General features: G+C 39.6%; 1 protein-coding gene across 1 annotated transcript in view; it reads right to left on the bottom strand.

The window, feature by feature from the left end:
• Positions 1-7,403: 7,403 nt before the first annotated feature.
• tecta (tectorin alpha) overlaps positions 7,404-15,378 on the bottom strand; it is a 28,330-nt gene continuing 20,355 nt past the window's right edge. The window contains exons 18-24 of the mRNA XM_034237228.1: positions 13,461-13,663; positions 12,613-12,776; positions 11,867-12,115; positions 11,105-11,267; positions 10,931-11,015; positions 10,118-10,237; positions 7,404-8,852 (exon numbers count right to left, since the gene is read on the bottom strand). Of these exons, the coding sequence (XP_034093119.1) occupies positions 8,773-8,852; positions 10,118-10,237; positions 10,931-11,015; positions 11,105-11,267; positions 11,867-12,115; positions 12,613-12,776; positions 13,461-13,663 (1,064 nt within the window). The 3' untranslated portion in view covers positions 7,404-8,772. The remainder of the gene's footprint in view (positions 8,853-10,117; positions 10,238-10,930; positions 11,016-11,104; positions 11,268-11,866; positions 12,116-12,612; positions 12,777-13,460; positions 13,664-15,378) is intronic.

Here is a 15,378-nt window from a genome sequence, read left to right as displayed (position 1 = left end):
TAAACTGAACACATTGAAGAAGAATGTGATGCGCTCACTTAAATACTTTCAATAATGAGATCACATTCCAGGTTTATTACAGTAAGAACAACTTGTTTAAGGGCACATAGAATCACTATGTACTCTTGAACAAGTTGTTCTTACTGCTTTGAGGTGGGGAGCTGCTGACAATGGTTTGTTTCCATTATAGAGAGGTGCAGAAATGAGTTCTCAAACCTGGAAATGGGTCAACATTTTACCACTTCCTGTTCTTTTGTGAACATGTTTGTGGTAAGACATCGGAAACACGAGCTGAAGAGACTTTCATGTATTGATCTGCGACATAAAAGAGTCAGTGTAAACCTGTTTAATTTTGGAAAGCTTCCTTAAATCAGTAATTATTTGACCTACCAAAGTCTGGCGACCATGAATGTGTGTTGTGCTAAATGTAATTGCTAATTATCTAATTGTTTTAAAGATAATTTAATCTGTGAACCAACTATCTAAAAGGCCAACACGGCATCCCTAATTTAGTTTTGGATATTCATTTCCCCCAGAGGATAAACCCATTTTGTTTTGGAAAGCTTTCCTAAATCAAGAATTATTTGACCTTTCTTAAACCTTTTGTTACGACTGCATGTATTCCCTGTTTTCTGTTTCTGGAGGAGAGGGACGAAGATTGATATTTGAACATGTTAATTGTATCAATCCTATGAATTTGGTTGATTTTAAAGGTGTCTTTTGTGTTGAATTTGAGCAGCAGTAGATTTTGTTAGCCCCATTGTGCCATTTTAAGGGTGGGGCGTAACCCTTTCTTTCAAAAAATAGTAAAGTGCGAGAAAGAAAGACTTTTACTTTTCAAATGAAATATAAAACAACCAATATGGGTAATTTTTCTGCCACTGGTAAACAAATAAAATAAGGAATGACACAGCGGTAGACAAAATTAAGGGGTGAACTCAAAATAATTAAGTATTGAATTACCTTTCTTGAATCAGTAATTATTTGACCTTTCTTTTAAAATAAATAGCTCGTGACAATTTAATCCAAAGGCAAAGAACAAAGAAAAAATAGAAATCCGCTTTCTTCATAATGTATCACATCGATTGGTATAAAAGCTGCTTGACTTTCTTTGTATGCCCCCAATGGCCTTTTGTTCTAGCACATCTCTGAATCATTAATCATTAGGGTCAATAAAATGTGGTTTAAAATGACATTTATGGGGTGGATGAATCCTGATAAGAGAGAGATAATTAAACAGCCATGTGCCTCACACTATGATAAGAAATATTTGTTAATAATTACCTCTGAAAGCCATGTGATGTAAACAAGCAAGAGCACATGCATGCAATCAAAGTATTATGTCACAGATATACAAGTTTCTCAGAAACCTTAGAACTCACCTTTGCCGTTCTAACAAAGCCGATCCCTTTATTGAATAATGCAAATATGTATTTGATCATCCCACACACGTAATTGAAGGAATATCTTTAGCAAACTCAGTGAAACCTTTTCTATAAACTTCACCTTAACTAAACTTTAAAGTGACTCACTAACCGCCTTTACAAAGAGAAGTGAATCATGCGCGAGTGAAATACCTGCAACGTGACGAAATACGTAACAGATGCATGCAAAAATACTTTAAGCATCATCTAACTAGTCATAATTGATATGGACTACTGAAATCAATTAGTTGCAACATTGATGATTTTGTCCTTTGTTACTTGATTCTGATTGGTCAATTTGGACATTTAAAGGTCTGTTGTTTTTCACTAACAGACCGTTGCTAAGGAGAGCACACCGTTGCTAAGGAGAGCAGTCAGTTGCTAAGGAAAACAGACCGTTGCTAAGGAGAGCAGACTGTTGCTAAGGAGAGCAGACCGTTGCTAAGGAGGATCAAGGGACTATGTGCGGTCATATCAATCGGGAGAAAGAAGTTCAGTAAAACATTTTTTATTAATGATGACTAAACTTTCCTAAAGAAAATAAAAAAGGGAGCAAGAGAAGGAAAGAGGTTAAAAGAGAGAGCTGGACGTCAGAGAAATGAAAGAAGAAGACAGACAGGAAGTAAACACTAAAGGGAAACAGCAGAAGAAGACAGACAGGAAGTAAACACTAAAGGCAACAGCAGAAGAAGACAGACAGACAGACAGACAGGAAGTAAACACTAAAGGGAACAGAAGAAGACAGACAGGAAGTAAACACTAAAGGGAACAGAAGAAGAAGACAGACAGGAAGTGAACACTAAAGGGAACAGCAGAAGAAGACAGACAGGAAGTAAACATTAACAGGAAGTTAGTAAGTTACGTTGCTGTTTCCGCAATTACAGCCACGAAGTGGAATGGACTGCTTTTTCTTAGTGGAAGCAATATGATCAATTTTAAAGCATTAAAATCATTTTAAATCTATATTGTGAATTAAGTCGTTGGTTTATTACGCGTGTAGCCATTTCACTTTGAGATCCTACTCACCCTGTCAGTGTTTGTTTTTTAATAATGACCCATAAAGAAAGGCTGACATCTACAAAACAACAAAGATAAGAAATGACAAAGCAAGTATTTATATATATTGTTTAATGCTTGTTTGCAGCCCAGCCTTTCACTCGTCATTCAGTCACTGATAGCTGAGTGATGACTACTTAAAGAGTAACACAATCACTAGGCGTGTGCTGCATGAGACGGATGCAGGGCCGGCCCTTGCCACAGGCAGTATAGGCAAATGCGCATCAACCCATCAGGGGCGCCGACAATTGGGGAGAAAAAAAAAAAGTTAGAAATTTCACAACAACACAATTTCCCGTGATGAGTCTCCATTGTGATTTGAAAACTTCCATCAAACGAGTCCTTTGGTGGGCGGGAAAAAAAACGCGTCAGAATCGTCACTTCCTGTACTGACAGCGGAGGTGTCCTGAGAGTGGAGGTCTGCAGGCAGGCTCCCATGGGAATAACCGCCGAAACTGAATATGTGACGTGGATCATAAATAGATCAGCAATCAAACAAAATCTTCAATTTCTCTTCACACAATATACGTCTCCTTGCAGTATCAATACTAATTCGACTGACTTTTATATTTGATCCAATCGGTATATTGGTATTGTACACCATAACGGCGCACAGCTGATAGAAAGGGACACCTGGTGGTTAAAGCACGTTATTGACGTGTATTATTTGTATTATTAGATATTAATAGGAGACACAGACAGACAAACTAATAAGGCTTTATTTAAACATTAAAGAATACTTTAGATTAAGGTCTTATTTTGAATAAGAAAAAAGCTTTGGGGGTATAAATATTAAGCCTGACAAAGTACTAATATATTGCTTTCCTGCAATGTTAACTACTGTATGTTTAAGCACTTATTTTAACTGATATTATACATATGTATTATACTCTTATAAGATGTATGTAGATAGTATAAGAAATGTGCAGAATATGACAGTTTAATGGTGGAGGTATACACACATATTGATAGATGTCTTGTAATGCGCTGTTGAGGAACCTGCGACCCAAGTTTTTCATCTCCGACCTTGTCAGGTATTGAACAATCAATAAATAAAGAACACAGAATTATTAAATATAAAACAAAGAATTTGTGTGATTATACTAAATGATTTACAAATAAACACCACTGCATATTTACAACTGTTACACATGCTGCTGTAACGCAAATGTTTTCAACTTAGGATCAATAAAGTATATCTTATCTCTCTCTTATCTCTTTCGACTCCACTTCGAGCGATATAATTACCAACAAAGCACTTATATACTAACAAAGGACTGGCTTATCTAAAGCCAGTTGAGTAGCACTTGAAATGTTTTGGCTCTATGAAACCTGATGTACTTATATGATTCTGTTTTCTTCAAGTTTGTATCTTCTTGGTCGAATGTACTTATTGTAAGTCGCTTTGGATAAAAGCGTCAGCTAAATGCAATGTAATGTAATGTAAGATGATCGATGGCTACTGCCATATTTGCCTCTGAACCTTGACAAGTGCATGTTTCAGGCTTATCAATGAACAACAGGAGGGGTCACAGACATAAGACCAGCTGTTAAATAAAGCTCTTCTGACCTTAGCTGTCATGTGTGTATATATTAATGCTGCCCATTATGGACACAAGCAATTTTCACCCATTTATTAATTATATGTTTTAAATGTGAGTGTTTCCTATCCCCTAAACCTCCAGGGATGTACACAGTTTAATACTGGCAACTTCTTATTATGGGAAATACCAAAACGTCTTTTAAAACTACAATTCCCAGTAGAGACGTGCCATAGATAGAGAACATGTTGCGAAACACACAATAGCCAGCATGTGTAGTTCTGGGGACGGGGTGGGGGAGGGGGGGACGGGGTGGACCCGTTCAAATCCAGTTTTGGACAGTCTGCCGTGGTTCCATCCCATTTCAAAGTGCTGTTCGACGCTCGGAGTAACCCTCGGCGCACACTCAAACATCCAATCACAGAGCTTGAGGACTATCACAGGGTTTGTCAAGCGAAGCGGAGAGAATACTTACTTCCGGGTGTAATATTCTCTAAAGAAAATGAGCTGCTCCGACCCTCGGTCCTGACGGACTCCAACTTGTGTTTATTTATCAAACAAATAAATAAACATAAGGATAATTATGTGTTATTGTTGAGTAAATAACAGTGTGTGGTTTAGAAAAGAATACAAAATTAGAAGGAAAAAACGATGAAACAATACAGATTTCAGTTTTCTGAGCCCTGACTCTCCCCAGAACTGACGGAAACAAAAGTCCTAAATTATTCAATTAAAATAAAGAAGTGAAAACAATAAGTGTGGCTTGATATTGAGTTAGAAAAAGGTTGATAAACGCTGTGAGAATGGATCTGCGGAGAGCATTTCGCCACGATCTCAACCCGTCTATTACCAACGTTCAGGGAGCTCTATGCAAGTCAATGGGACGCCCTGCCCGTTGAAAACTGACTCTCAAGGGGTACCCTGTCCGTAATACAGTGACGGGGAGGGGCCCTGACCGACCGTCAACATGTGACGGGTTGGGAGTGAGAACGTGTTGGTTAGAGACCAGCGCCCACCTATAGCTCTCCCCAGGCAGGTCCCTCCCCATCCTGTTCCGGATGCGTCCGTGAACACTGTGATGTAGGAGGTCACCCGTCCCAGTGGAGACCCCCTCCGGAGGTGATCCGGGGACCCCCAGAACCAGAGGTTGCCCTCCACTGAGGGGGGGATGGTCACCAGACGCCGTTTGTGCCTCTTGGTATCTAAACGCAGGCTGGAGAACCACCTCTGCAGGCGGCGCATATGAACCCGAGCGGGACCACAATATGAGCCGACGCCATGTGACCCAGAGTTTGCATGACTGTCAAAGCTGTCACTGTTGCCCCCTGTCGCAGTCTGCAAACTGCCCGAAGCAAGGATACCTGCTCTCTGACAGGGTGGCGCGTAGCCTGCCTGCATCGAGCACCACTCCCAAATACAGCGCCTGTTGGTGAGGTATGGGGGTGCTCTTCTTCCAATTGATCGCAAAGCCCACCACATTGCCCGTTCCCTGGACCCGGCCATGACTATGAGGTCGTCCGGATAAAAGAAAACTCACATGCCATGGGCGCGCAGCAGCTGGAGCACAGTGGCCACACATTTGCTGAACGTGCGTGGGGACAGGGAGTAGCCGAATGGTAGTCTGTTGTACTCGTAAGCTACTCGCTGGAAGGCAAAACGCAAATACTTTCTGTGTTTCTGAACACTCTCGACATGAAAGTAAGCGTCCTTCAGGTCGATGGTTGTGAACCAATCGCCTGGCTGCACCAGTCCCAGTAACTGTTTTATAGTTAACATCTGGAATTTTCTGCGTGCAATGTGGAGATTCAGGCTGCGAAGATCCAGAATTGGCCTGAATTCGCCTGTCTTCTTGGGAACCAGGAAGTACAGGGAATAGTGCCCCTCCTCTCTGTGCTGAGGGTGCACAACAGACACCGCCTGTTTTTGCACCATCCCCTCGGGATGATAGCTTTGTCTCTCTTATGCCTGTGAATGGCGGAGGGATGCTGCAAAACGGAATAACCCAGTCTCAGCTTCCTGTCCATCCACTCCGTTAACACACAGCTGCGCTTCCATTCCCCATAACACTGCGTTAGGGGATGTGCAATCAGCTGTGGGGCCCCAGCGATAAAGCTGTGGTACTCTCTGGTGACCCGTCCCGCCGCAAAACTCCCCGCGAAGGGAAGCTCTGCCGGTGGTCGACACAGAAAGGGCCGACTCTCTACTGAGGTCCTTGAACGCGCGCTCCGCCATGATACATTCACCCAAACAGTGAAATGCATCAAGCAGAGTTTTTACACTCGCCGTTATGTGTCTCCTAACCCTGCTATGCCGGCCATAATGTCCCTGTACCCGCATAGCGCGGTTTATCACTCCCACCCGCGCATGCTGCCTCCTTTACTGGAGTTACAACCAGGGCAGCAAGTGGGGAATCTGTACGGTTAACATTATGTGGGAGTGTGGGTTTGTGGAAAGAAAAGACACTGGGAGATTTTTATCTTCCCATTTTATTCTTCCTGGGTATGGTGACGTGACCATACCCAAATGGACCCATTAGTCCAAAATTAGTCCGAAACTGTGACGCGCTGGGGGGGGGGGGGTGCTAGTGGAACCTCGCAGATGGGGGTGCTGCAGCCCCCTCAGCACCCCCCCCCCCTTCCCGCTATCATTCGTGATGTCTCGCTGTCTCGCTGACCCCCACGCAGCAACCAGGAAATGATCCCAGCTCACACTGTCCGCTCCTCACAGCAGCGAGCCGTGCAACGTCCCGCTGTCAGACCCCACGCAGCATTCTCATCTGTTTGTCAAACACTGATGTTCCACTGTAACGGTGGTGGACTCATCAGAGCAGAGTGGGCGAGCCGACCAATCAGAGCACAGTGGGCTCACAGGGGGGGGGGGGGGCAGGAGCTCCAACAAGCCGTGTAGGACAGAGAGTGAATACACATACTATACAGAGATGCTGTATGAGAAACCAATGTGAGTTTGGAACATTGAACAATGTGAATCTATTCTAGTCGACCTCAACAATGGAATTATGATCAGTAGAAATGGCCGTGACACGGGACCTTTAAGTTCTCTTTTCGTTACGTTTTGTTTTTCCTCCTTTTGAGCGTTTTTTGTTAAACCAGTTACCTACTCGGTTAAGAGGGATTTTTGTTCATCGATATTAAAGATAGTTACATTCAATACTGTGTCTCTGGGTTGTGCATTTGGGTTCTCCAGGTTGTGTCGAGGATGTGACATAAATTATATTTTGATGCAGTTTTTACTTGTGATAAAGTGTTTTCTCCGATGTATTTGTATCCGTTTAGTAAAGTCAAGGATCTTCTGAATGTGGTGCGTTAAATAAACTGGACTCACACTGACTTTGAGAACTTCTTCATTTATTAAAAGTCGGGTGGTGCTGCTCTCAAAGGAAAAAAAAGGCTTTCGGTCACGTTTTAAAACCCAAAAAGACTCTGAAATAAAAAATAAAAGTCATGACATAAAGCACCACACTGACAGACTGTACATTTGTACATAGAAGGTAATAAAACAGGCCTACCTATAACAAAACTTACTGACTGTAACTAACCCAACATTTCATTACATTTATCCACATTTAAAACGCATAAGATGCCAAATGGACAACATGAACCAGGAGAACATCACGCTATTGACAGTATAGCTATTATATCGATTAAAATACAACTGATTGCATATCTTACAGCCTGGGCACTACGAGAACAAATAATGAGTTAAAAACTTATTTAGAGTATGTATTTCTCCTCACACATAAATATTTCATTCATTTACTCCTCCTTGACTTCCCAGATAAAAGTATTACAGTATCTTCAGCCTCTTTTATTTGATTTTTAAAAGTCTGAAACTCGGATAAAGGTTGGGAAAAGTTGTTTACTCGCTCGATTCCTGTTTGCCTGCAGGGAATGTTAACCACAATGCATTCTGGGTTCCTATACGTGACGTGAACGTTAACATATTAAATATTTGGAGGCCAATGTCAAGTTAACAAATGGGGATACAGGACACCGAACAGACAGAAGTAACATAGCTAATGTTATGCTAACTGGATGCCAACAAATCCTGGGCGTATCATGCTAAATGTTCATATTTCTTCTTTTGTACGGCGAGTAAAATTAAACAAAAGTATTGATTGATGTCCAAAAATGAAAATTCTGTGAATAAATTAAACAGCTAATTGATAAACGGTAAGTTTCAAGATATGGTATTACACTATACCGAGGTTTGATGTGGACTTAATTAATTATTGAGTGTTAAGACAGAGACAGAAAGGTGTAGATACCAAATATCAATATAACAGCTGCTACCTACAACTCTTAGTAATCAATATTAAGATCTAATGTAAATCAGGGTGTGTTAATAGCAGTGGCTGTGGAGCCCTGGAAATTGGGGCCCATATTTTGCATTTCATTGACATTAAAAATACCTATAACAGTCACACGTTGGCTCCATCTTGTGGCGGTGTAAAGAAGAAACAGACTTGAATGCATTCAAAGTAATTTGAAAGATAATCACATTAATAATGATCAGTGGCTTTACATCGAGGGTAACAGAGTGAGATGTCCTGATATATGTGGGGAATATTATACAATTATGCCAAGTAAAATAACTCACTTTTCCTCATAGAAATGTGCATTTCAGTCTATTTTTCTGACTGTAACGCAATCCAACATTAATCCTTGCTGATAAACTTTGTGCATCTTCAAGTCTTTTTCTGTGTTTTGCTTCTTTTCCTTTGCTGGCAGGTGTTATGAGAGCAGAGAGAGAAACACAGCGCTGACGCTCAGCAGAGGAAGCACAGGTGTGAGGTTACAGCTGGAGCTCACCGCTGGGAAAACAGAAAGAAAAACACTTATTGTTATTATTTTTGGTATTGTGGAGAAACAGGGCAGATGTACTGTATTCGTCAGAGTCAGGTTTATTACCAGTTAGGTTAACACATACAAGGAATTTGACTTGGTTTTGTGACGCATTCAAAATGTAATTAAAATCACAGATAGAAAAATATTTTAAGAAAAATATAAAAACATAAAAAACATTTAATTGACGTTGAAATCGTAGAAATAGAATTGGAAGAAAATATATGCAGTAATAAAAAACAAGTTATAAAACGGACAAGTCAAATCAAGCAATCTGATTGGTTCTTAGTCGTGATATAATGAGCGTATGTCACGGGTAGAATTGTAGTTACTTTTCACAAGTCAGTATCCCTCCGCGTCTGAGAAAAGCTACAACCGTTACAACCGTTACATTACGTCTAACTAACAAAGCTTAAGATGGAAACATTTAAGGTTAACTTCGACCTCCGGGGGGGTCTTACAATGGAGGAGTGGATTGAGGAGTGCCTATCTCCAGAAAGCACCTAAACAACGACATGCAGAGCTACGTGGAGAGCAGGTAGACCAACTGGAGAAGTACCACCATTCAAAAGCTTTCTGATGCAGGTCTTGAAAGCAGAGAAATGATGGCCGTTAGTGGCCACAGGTGCGAAAGCTCTCTCCAGAGCTGCTGGAAGCCGAATCTCGGGGACCGGAGAAAGTGGAGCAATATTCTCACCAAGCCGAGCAACAGCCTAGAACAGCCTCAACCTATACAAGTGACCTCGTAAGCATGCTGCTGATGCTGGACAGGTTTTCAGTGGGTGCACAATAAACGGCAACATACAAACTGTTATTAGCTATTGCTTGAATATTGTATACATTGTGCACATTCATTTAATGCATAAAGTCTAATGAAAGTCAGCATGTCAGATATGTCAAATTTAGAGAAGAAAATCAGGGATGATAACAATACTAATATTTTTTTTAATATTTAATTTATAAATATAATCCCCAAGAAATGATCATATAACAGTAATAATAATAAAATAATAATTAAGTAAATAAATAAATACAAATATCTTCCCTTAAAAACAATAAGGAAGACGTCCTGACTCAGATATCTGCTTTTCAACCACGTCATCTTACATTCAAGTGCAGAAAGAATAGTGTCAACTAAGATAACGTCTGTATGTCCGTCTGTATGTCCGTCTGTCTGTGTGTGTGTGTGTGTGTGTGTGTGTGTGTGTGTGTGTGTGTGTGTGTGTGTTCTCACTCCGGCAGCTCTTCCCGTCTCTCTGCAGCATGCCGGTCACGCAGCTGCAGACAGGTCCGCTCGACTTGCTGCTGCAGATCTGCTCACAGCCGCCGTTTCCAAACTCACACCAATCTGACTCTGAGGGCGATACATTTGAGACTTTAGAATACAGGGAAAGTCAGAATTCTCCCAAAAAAAAGTCAGAATACTGAAATTGTACAAATTTGAAAAAAGTACAAAAAACTGAAAAATATAAAGATTCTAAAAAATTCCTCAAATAAAGTCAAAGGTCTCAATAAAAGTCCTAAAAAATTATTCCATTCGCATTCTCACTCCAGTCCAACTCTGAGGGGATGACACATGTGAATCTTTAAAATACAGGAACAAAATCTGGATTCTTTTAACAAAGTCAAAGTTCTGAAAAACACAAAACAAGTCAAAAAAATCTAAAAACTACTGAAAAAAAGTTAACTATTGAAAAAGTAAAAATTCTGACAAAATAGTCAAAATTCTAGAAATAGTCAAAAAATCAACATTCTGTGAAAAAGTAAAAAAAATAATTAAATGAGTCAAAATTCTGAAAAAGTGAAAAATTCTGAAAAAAAGTTAACATTCAGAAAATAAGTCAAAAATCTGGGGAAAAAAATCAAAGTTCTGAAAAATGGTCACAACATTTTTATATAAAAGGTTCCAAAGTTCAACGTCCAAAACATACATAAAATGTTTGTTGTGGAAAAATAATACATGTGTTTAATTATAATATGCTTTGCTTTGAGTCCCCTGCAGAAGAATAGTAAACAAACTTTCAAAACCTGAACTGATTTGACTCACCTCTCCTTCTGATGGGCCCCACACTCAGAATGTGCTCTTGATGGTTACCTTCCTCTGAGTACATCCTTCTTTTGTGAGGACAGTTCTGTGTACACAACATAATATCACATTAATGCAGCAGACAAAGTTTCATAACCTTTATTAAAACACAACAACATTTGAACAAGTCCTCACCACTTTGCAGGCGCTAGTTTCCGAGTCGCACAGCGTGACGTCGCAGTGGAGATGAACCTCGTCGTAATCTCCGATGAATTTGAAGACGGTGACGTGGAAACGGCAAGTCAACGACACGCCGTTTTCTGCCATCCCGATGGTGTTGTCCTTGATGTTCGGACACCTGGAGAGAGTGAAGAAGATTTACTTTACTATTGTGTTTTTCAAAAAACGATTGTTAAAATGATATTGAACCTTTTTTTAAATAATAAAAATATATGAAAAGATTTATTTTCAAAAAAAGATATTTTAAATAAATCTAAAGACGGATTGTGGAATGAAAACCTAAAATAAAAGATATTTTAAATAAACCTAAAGACGGATTGTGGAATGAAAACCTAAAATAAAAGATATTTTAAATAAACCTAAAGACGGATTGTGGAATGAAAACCTAAAATAAAAGATATTTTTAAAAGCATAAGAAGTAAAATATGTAATACAAGTGCAAAAAATATTTGTATGGACATAAGAAGTTCAAGTAAGAATTGGTAAGAAAGAATAAGTTAAAGTTTTTAAATAATAATAAATTATGATATTCATTCAAGTAAAATTTCCACTAAATGATTGCATTTAACTTTATTGAATACAATTATTTATAGCTATTTATCATCACACCACAAGATGAATCAATGTTTGTGATGCTAAGCTCTACATTGTGTGTGTGTGTGTGTGTGTGTGTGTGTGTGTGTGTGTGTGTGTGTGCGTGTGTGTGTGTGTGTGTACCCTCTCTCGATGATGATGTAGCGCAGGCGGTCGCTGCTGTATCGTGACGGCGTCGCCCAGCACATGTTGACGATGAGGATAAGCTGGTTCTCGTCGGCTCCCTCGACGAAGACTCCGACGAAGAGGATGTCCCGCGTGCTGAGCACCACTTCACCCTCTCTGTAGGGGTTTCTGTACGAAGAGTTCTTATACAGAGCCATCTTCGTGACAAAGTTCCCCTCCTGAGTCGGTAGCGTCAGGTTTATCACACTGCAAGGGGGGGGGGGAATGAAGCCGGGGTTTGAAATCACAAATAATATTTAGTTTTGTTGAAATTGAACGGATTCAAATCTGTTCAAAAAACAGATGCTACATTTAAGAATGAAAACAATTATGATGATAACATTTAAATTAGTATACATTCAAATAAATATAGATCCAAAATATTGTTTTAAAAGTCAAAATTCTGAAAATAAGTCAAAGTTTTGAAAAAAGTCGTAATTTAGCAAATATTAAAAAATTCTGAAAAAAAGCCAAATTCTGAAAAAAAGTCTAAACTCTGTAAAAAAAAAAGTCAAACTACTGAAAAAAAAGTCAGAATTGTGAAAAAAACACATTCTATAAAAAAAAGTTGAGATTTAGAAAATATTTCAAATTCTGAGAAAAAAATCTGAGAAAAAACCCTGAAAATTCGATAGAAAAATTAAGATTTTGAAATTAATTCAAAATTCTGAAAAACTATATTAAACATTAATAAAGTGTCGGACCTGAGCATGGGCTTGAGGACGGTCTCCAGGGAGATCTTCAGGTCCAGCTCGTAGGCGCAGGAGAACTCAACGTTGATGGTTCGGTCTCTCGTGATCACGTTCCCCGTGTTGTTCACGCTCTCAATCCACACCGTGTTCTTATACATGATGTGGGTCCCGTTAGACTGTCGAAAAACACATTTAAACTCAAATTATAAGTATATATTTCACTGGAGAACATCTTACATTTTGGGAAACATTGCTTCAGAGTGAAATTAGAGGTTATTATTAATCTCATGTCTGTGTGTTAAATACAGAGCTGTTAGCTTAGCTTAGCATGGCCTAGCATACACCTCTAAAACTTACCAATAAATGTATGCATTTCATAAATAAAATCAATAAACACACAAATTATTATTATCCTATCCTATATTTAATTTGGTGTTCGAACTTCTTGTGATTAGATATATTTTAATTTATTATTACATGTTTGGTTTGGTTCTATTTTAGTTTGTCTGTTTCATCTGAAGTGTAGGTCTTTGTATTGTATCATATTTTTGCGTTGAAAAAAACAACTTGATACTTCGTCCTGCAATGTCCATATTTAATGATATATTTTAATATAATATAATATTACAGAAAATGATGTTACATCCAAGTTTTAAAGGCTTTATTGACATTTGCATAAAGGTTGTTGGAAATCAAAATGTTAAGTCCCTCTAATAGTGAAACATACAATATACATAAGACAACAAATAAATAAAGTAATTGAATAGTGCAAGAAAAAAGCAGTATGTTTTTTATATACCAATTCATGTTTGATTAATTGTCTGAGTACATTATTAATAAACAGATGAATATATCATCACCTGTACGATGGATCCGCAGTGGCCCTTGGTGTTGTTGATGTGGAAGGAGATGAAGTCTTCACCCTCGATGCCTCCGCAGTGCTCGTCGTTGATCCGGACGTCTTCCCGCTCGAAGCCCAACTGGAAGAGCTTACACTTTGAGATGGAGACCTCCATCTTAGTGTGTTTACAGGTCACCTCCGCCTGAATGATGTCATCATCACCTGCAGAGACACACACACACACACAATTTAGTTGATTTAAAATGAATGGCATTGCTTCCGCTAAGAAAAAGTAGTCCGTCCCACTTCTGGCGAAAGATAAAAAACCTCTAGAGCAGGGGTGGCCAACCAGTCAGAGGTTAAGAGCCACATTTTTTCTATGTTACTGCAAAGAGCCACATCAAACACACAGTCACTGATACCGCTTGTTTCAGTTTTTTGTTTTCTGGAGACAAGATTTCAACCACGTCACTGATGCATTTTTGTGGCATTGGGATATATATTTTTAAAATCCTCTGGAGCAGAGAGAGGAGCTGTGGATTATTGTTATTGATTAATGCATCAGTGTTTCTTAGGGTCAAAAACACTAAACTCACAACTTCAAATGAAAGCGTTTAGTTTATTTAATAAAAGAGCACATGTTCAATGTGAAAAGTGACAGTAGTTATAGATTATTTGCAATTTGGTGCTATATATATATTTTTTTTTAAAAAAGTATATATATATTTTTTTTAAACACCTTGAATTTCAGGAGGGCGCAGGGCTCCGTTGGCGGGGCTCCGTTGGCGGGGCGCAGCGCCCCTCCAAGACAATGGCAGGGGAAATACTGGATAATGTTTCATCAACGATAGGTTTTCCCCCCCCTCAAAGGTGATTGGTTCACTGCATCGCAGGTATTATTGTGATTGGCTCTTGGGCCACATCAAAATTATACGCGCTGTCATCCTCTCATACTGACACCACACATACACAACATACATAACACGGGACGAAAGTAACGGAGCGATTTTATCCGAACCCAAACAACTTTGACCGGCCAAATTACGTCAGAATTATCAGCATTCAATACTTAACAGACCTACTAAATATCAGGTTTAACTGTCAGGAGTAGCTGGTGTTGTCACGATACCAACATTTTGGTTTTGATACCAAGTCAAGAATTGCGATTCCGATTCTTTTTCGATATTTTCTTAAAAAAAGGGAAACAGTCTTAAATGTAATTATTGTGCTTTATTTCACACCAGAACCATAACCATAACACAAACGTTTAAACAATGAGAACAATAAATAAAATAAATGACAAGAATTCGTATTAAATACAATTAATAAATGTCTTACAGACAGGCCTCGTGGTGTCCGTAGGCTTGCCCTCACTGTCAGAGATATCGCTCAAATACTTCCAAATTTCGCTCCTGGCGTCTTTTTTGTCAACAAGCCGAGGCGCAGCGGCAGTTGCACTCCCACTTGCAGCCATACTTCTCGTTTTCTCAGATGCTCTGGCAGCTAGCGCGTGCACGAGAGAGGGGAGGCACTTAGAGCGTGCTTGAGAGGGGAGGGACTGCAGGCACGGCTGCAGTGCAGGGAGTGGAAGCAGAGCGCTGATCATACACGGCTCTTATTAAAACGGCGCTTTCTCACCGGAGTACTTTTCCCCGTCATTCTTAAAGTACCGATACTAATGAAACGGAGGAATCGTAACGTTTTTAACGGCAGGGTATCGCGGTACCTTTCAAGTATCGGTACACCGTGCAACACTAGTAAGGAGTCAGTGTCTCTCCCCCAAACTCACACATATAAAATTCGATATGAACTGAAGAGCCGCATGAAACTAGGCAAAGAGCCGCATGCGGCTCGAGAGCCGCGGGTTGGCCACCCCTGCACTAGAAGGTTCAAGGTATTCAATAAGAATCGAGTATTCAACTAAGCCGTGTAATACA

Source organism: Gymnodraco acuticeps, unplaced genomic scaffold (genome assembly GCF_902827175.1).
Source record: "Gymnodraco acuticeps unplaced genomic scaffold, fGymAcu1.1, whole genome shotgun sequence".
Classification (NCBI taxonomy): domain Eukaryota; kingdom Metazoa; phylum Chordata; class Actinopteri; order Perciformes; family Bathydraconidae; genus Gymnodraco; species Gymnodraco acuticeps.
Note: the sequence above shows the minus strand (reverse complement) of the source record. Positions and strands in the feature narration are given on the sequence as shown.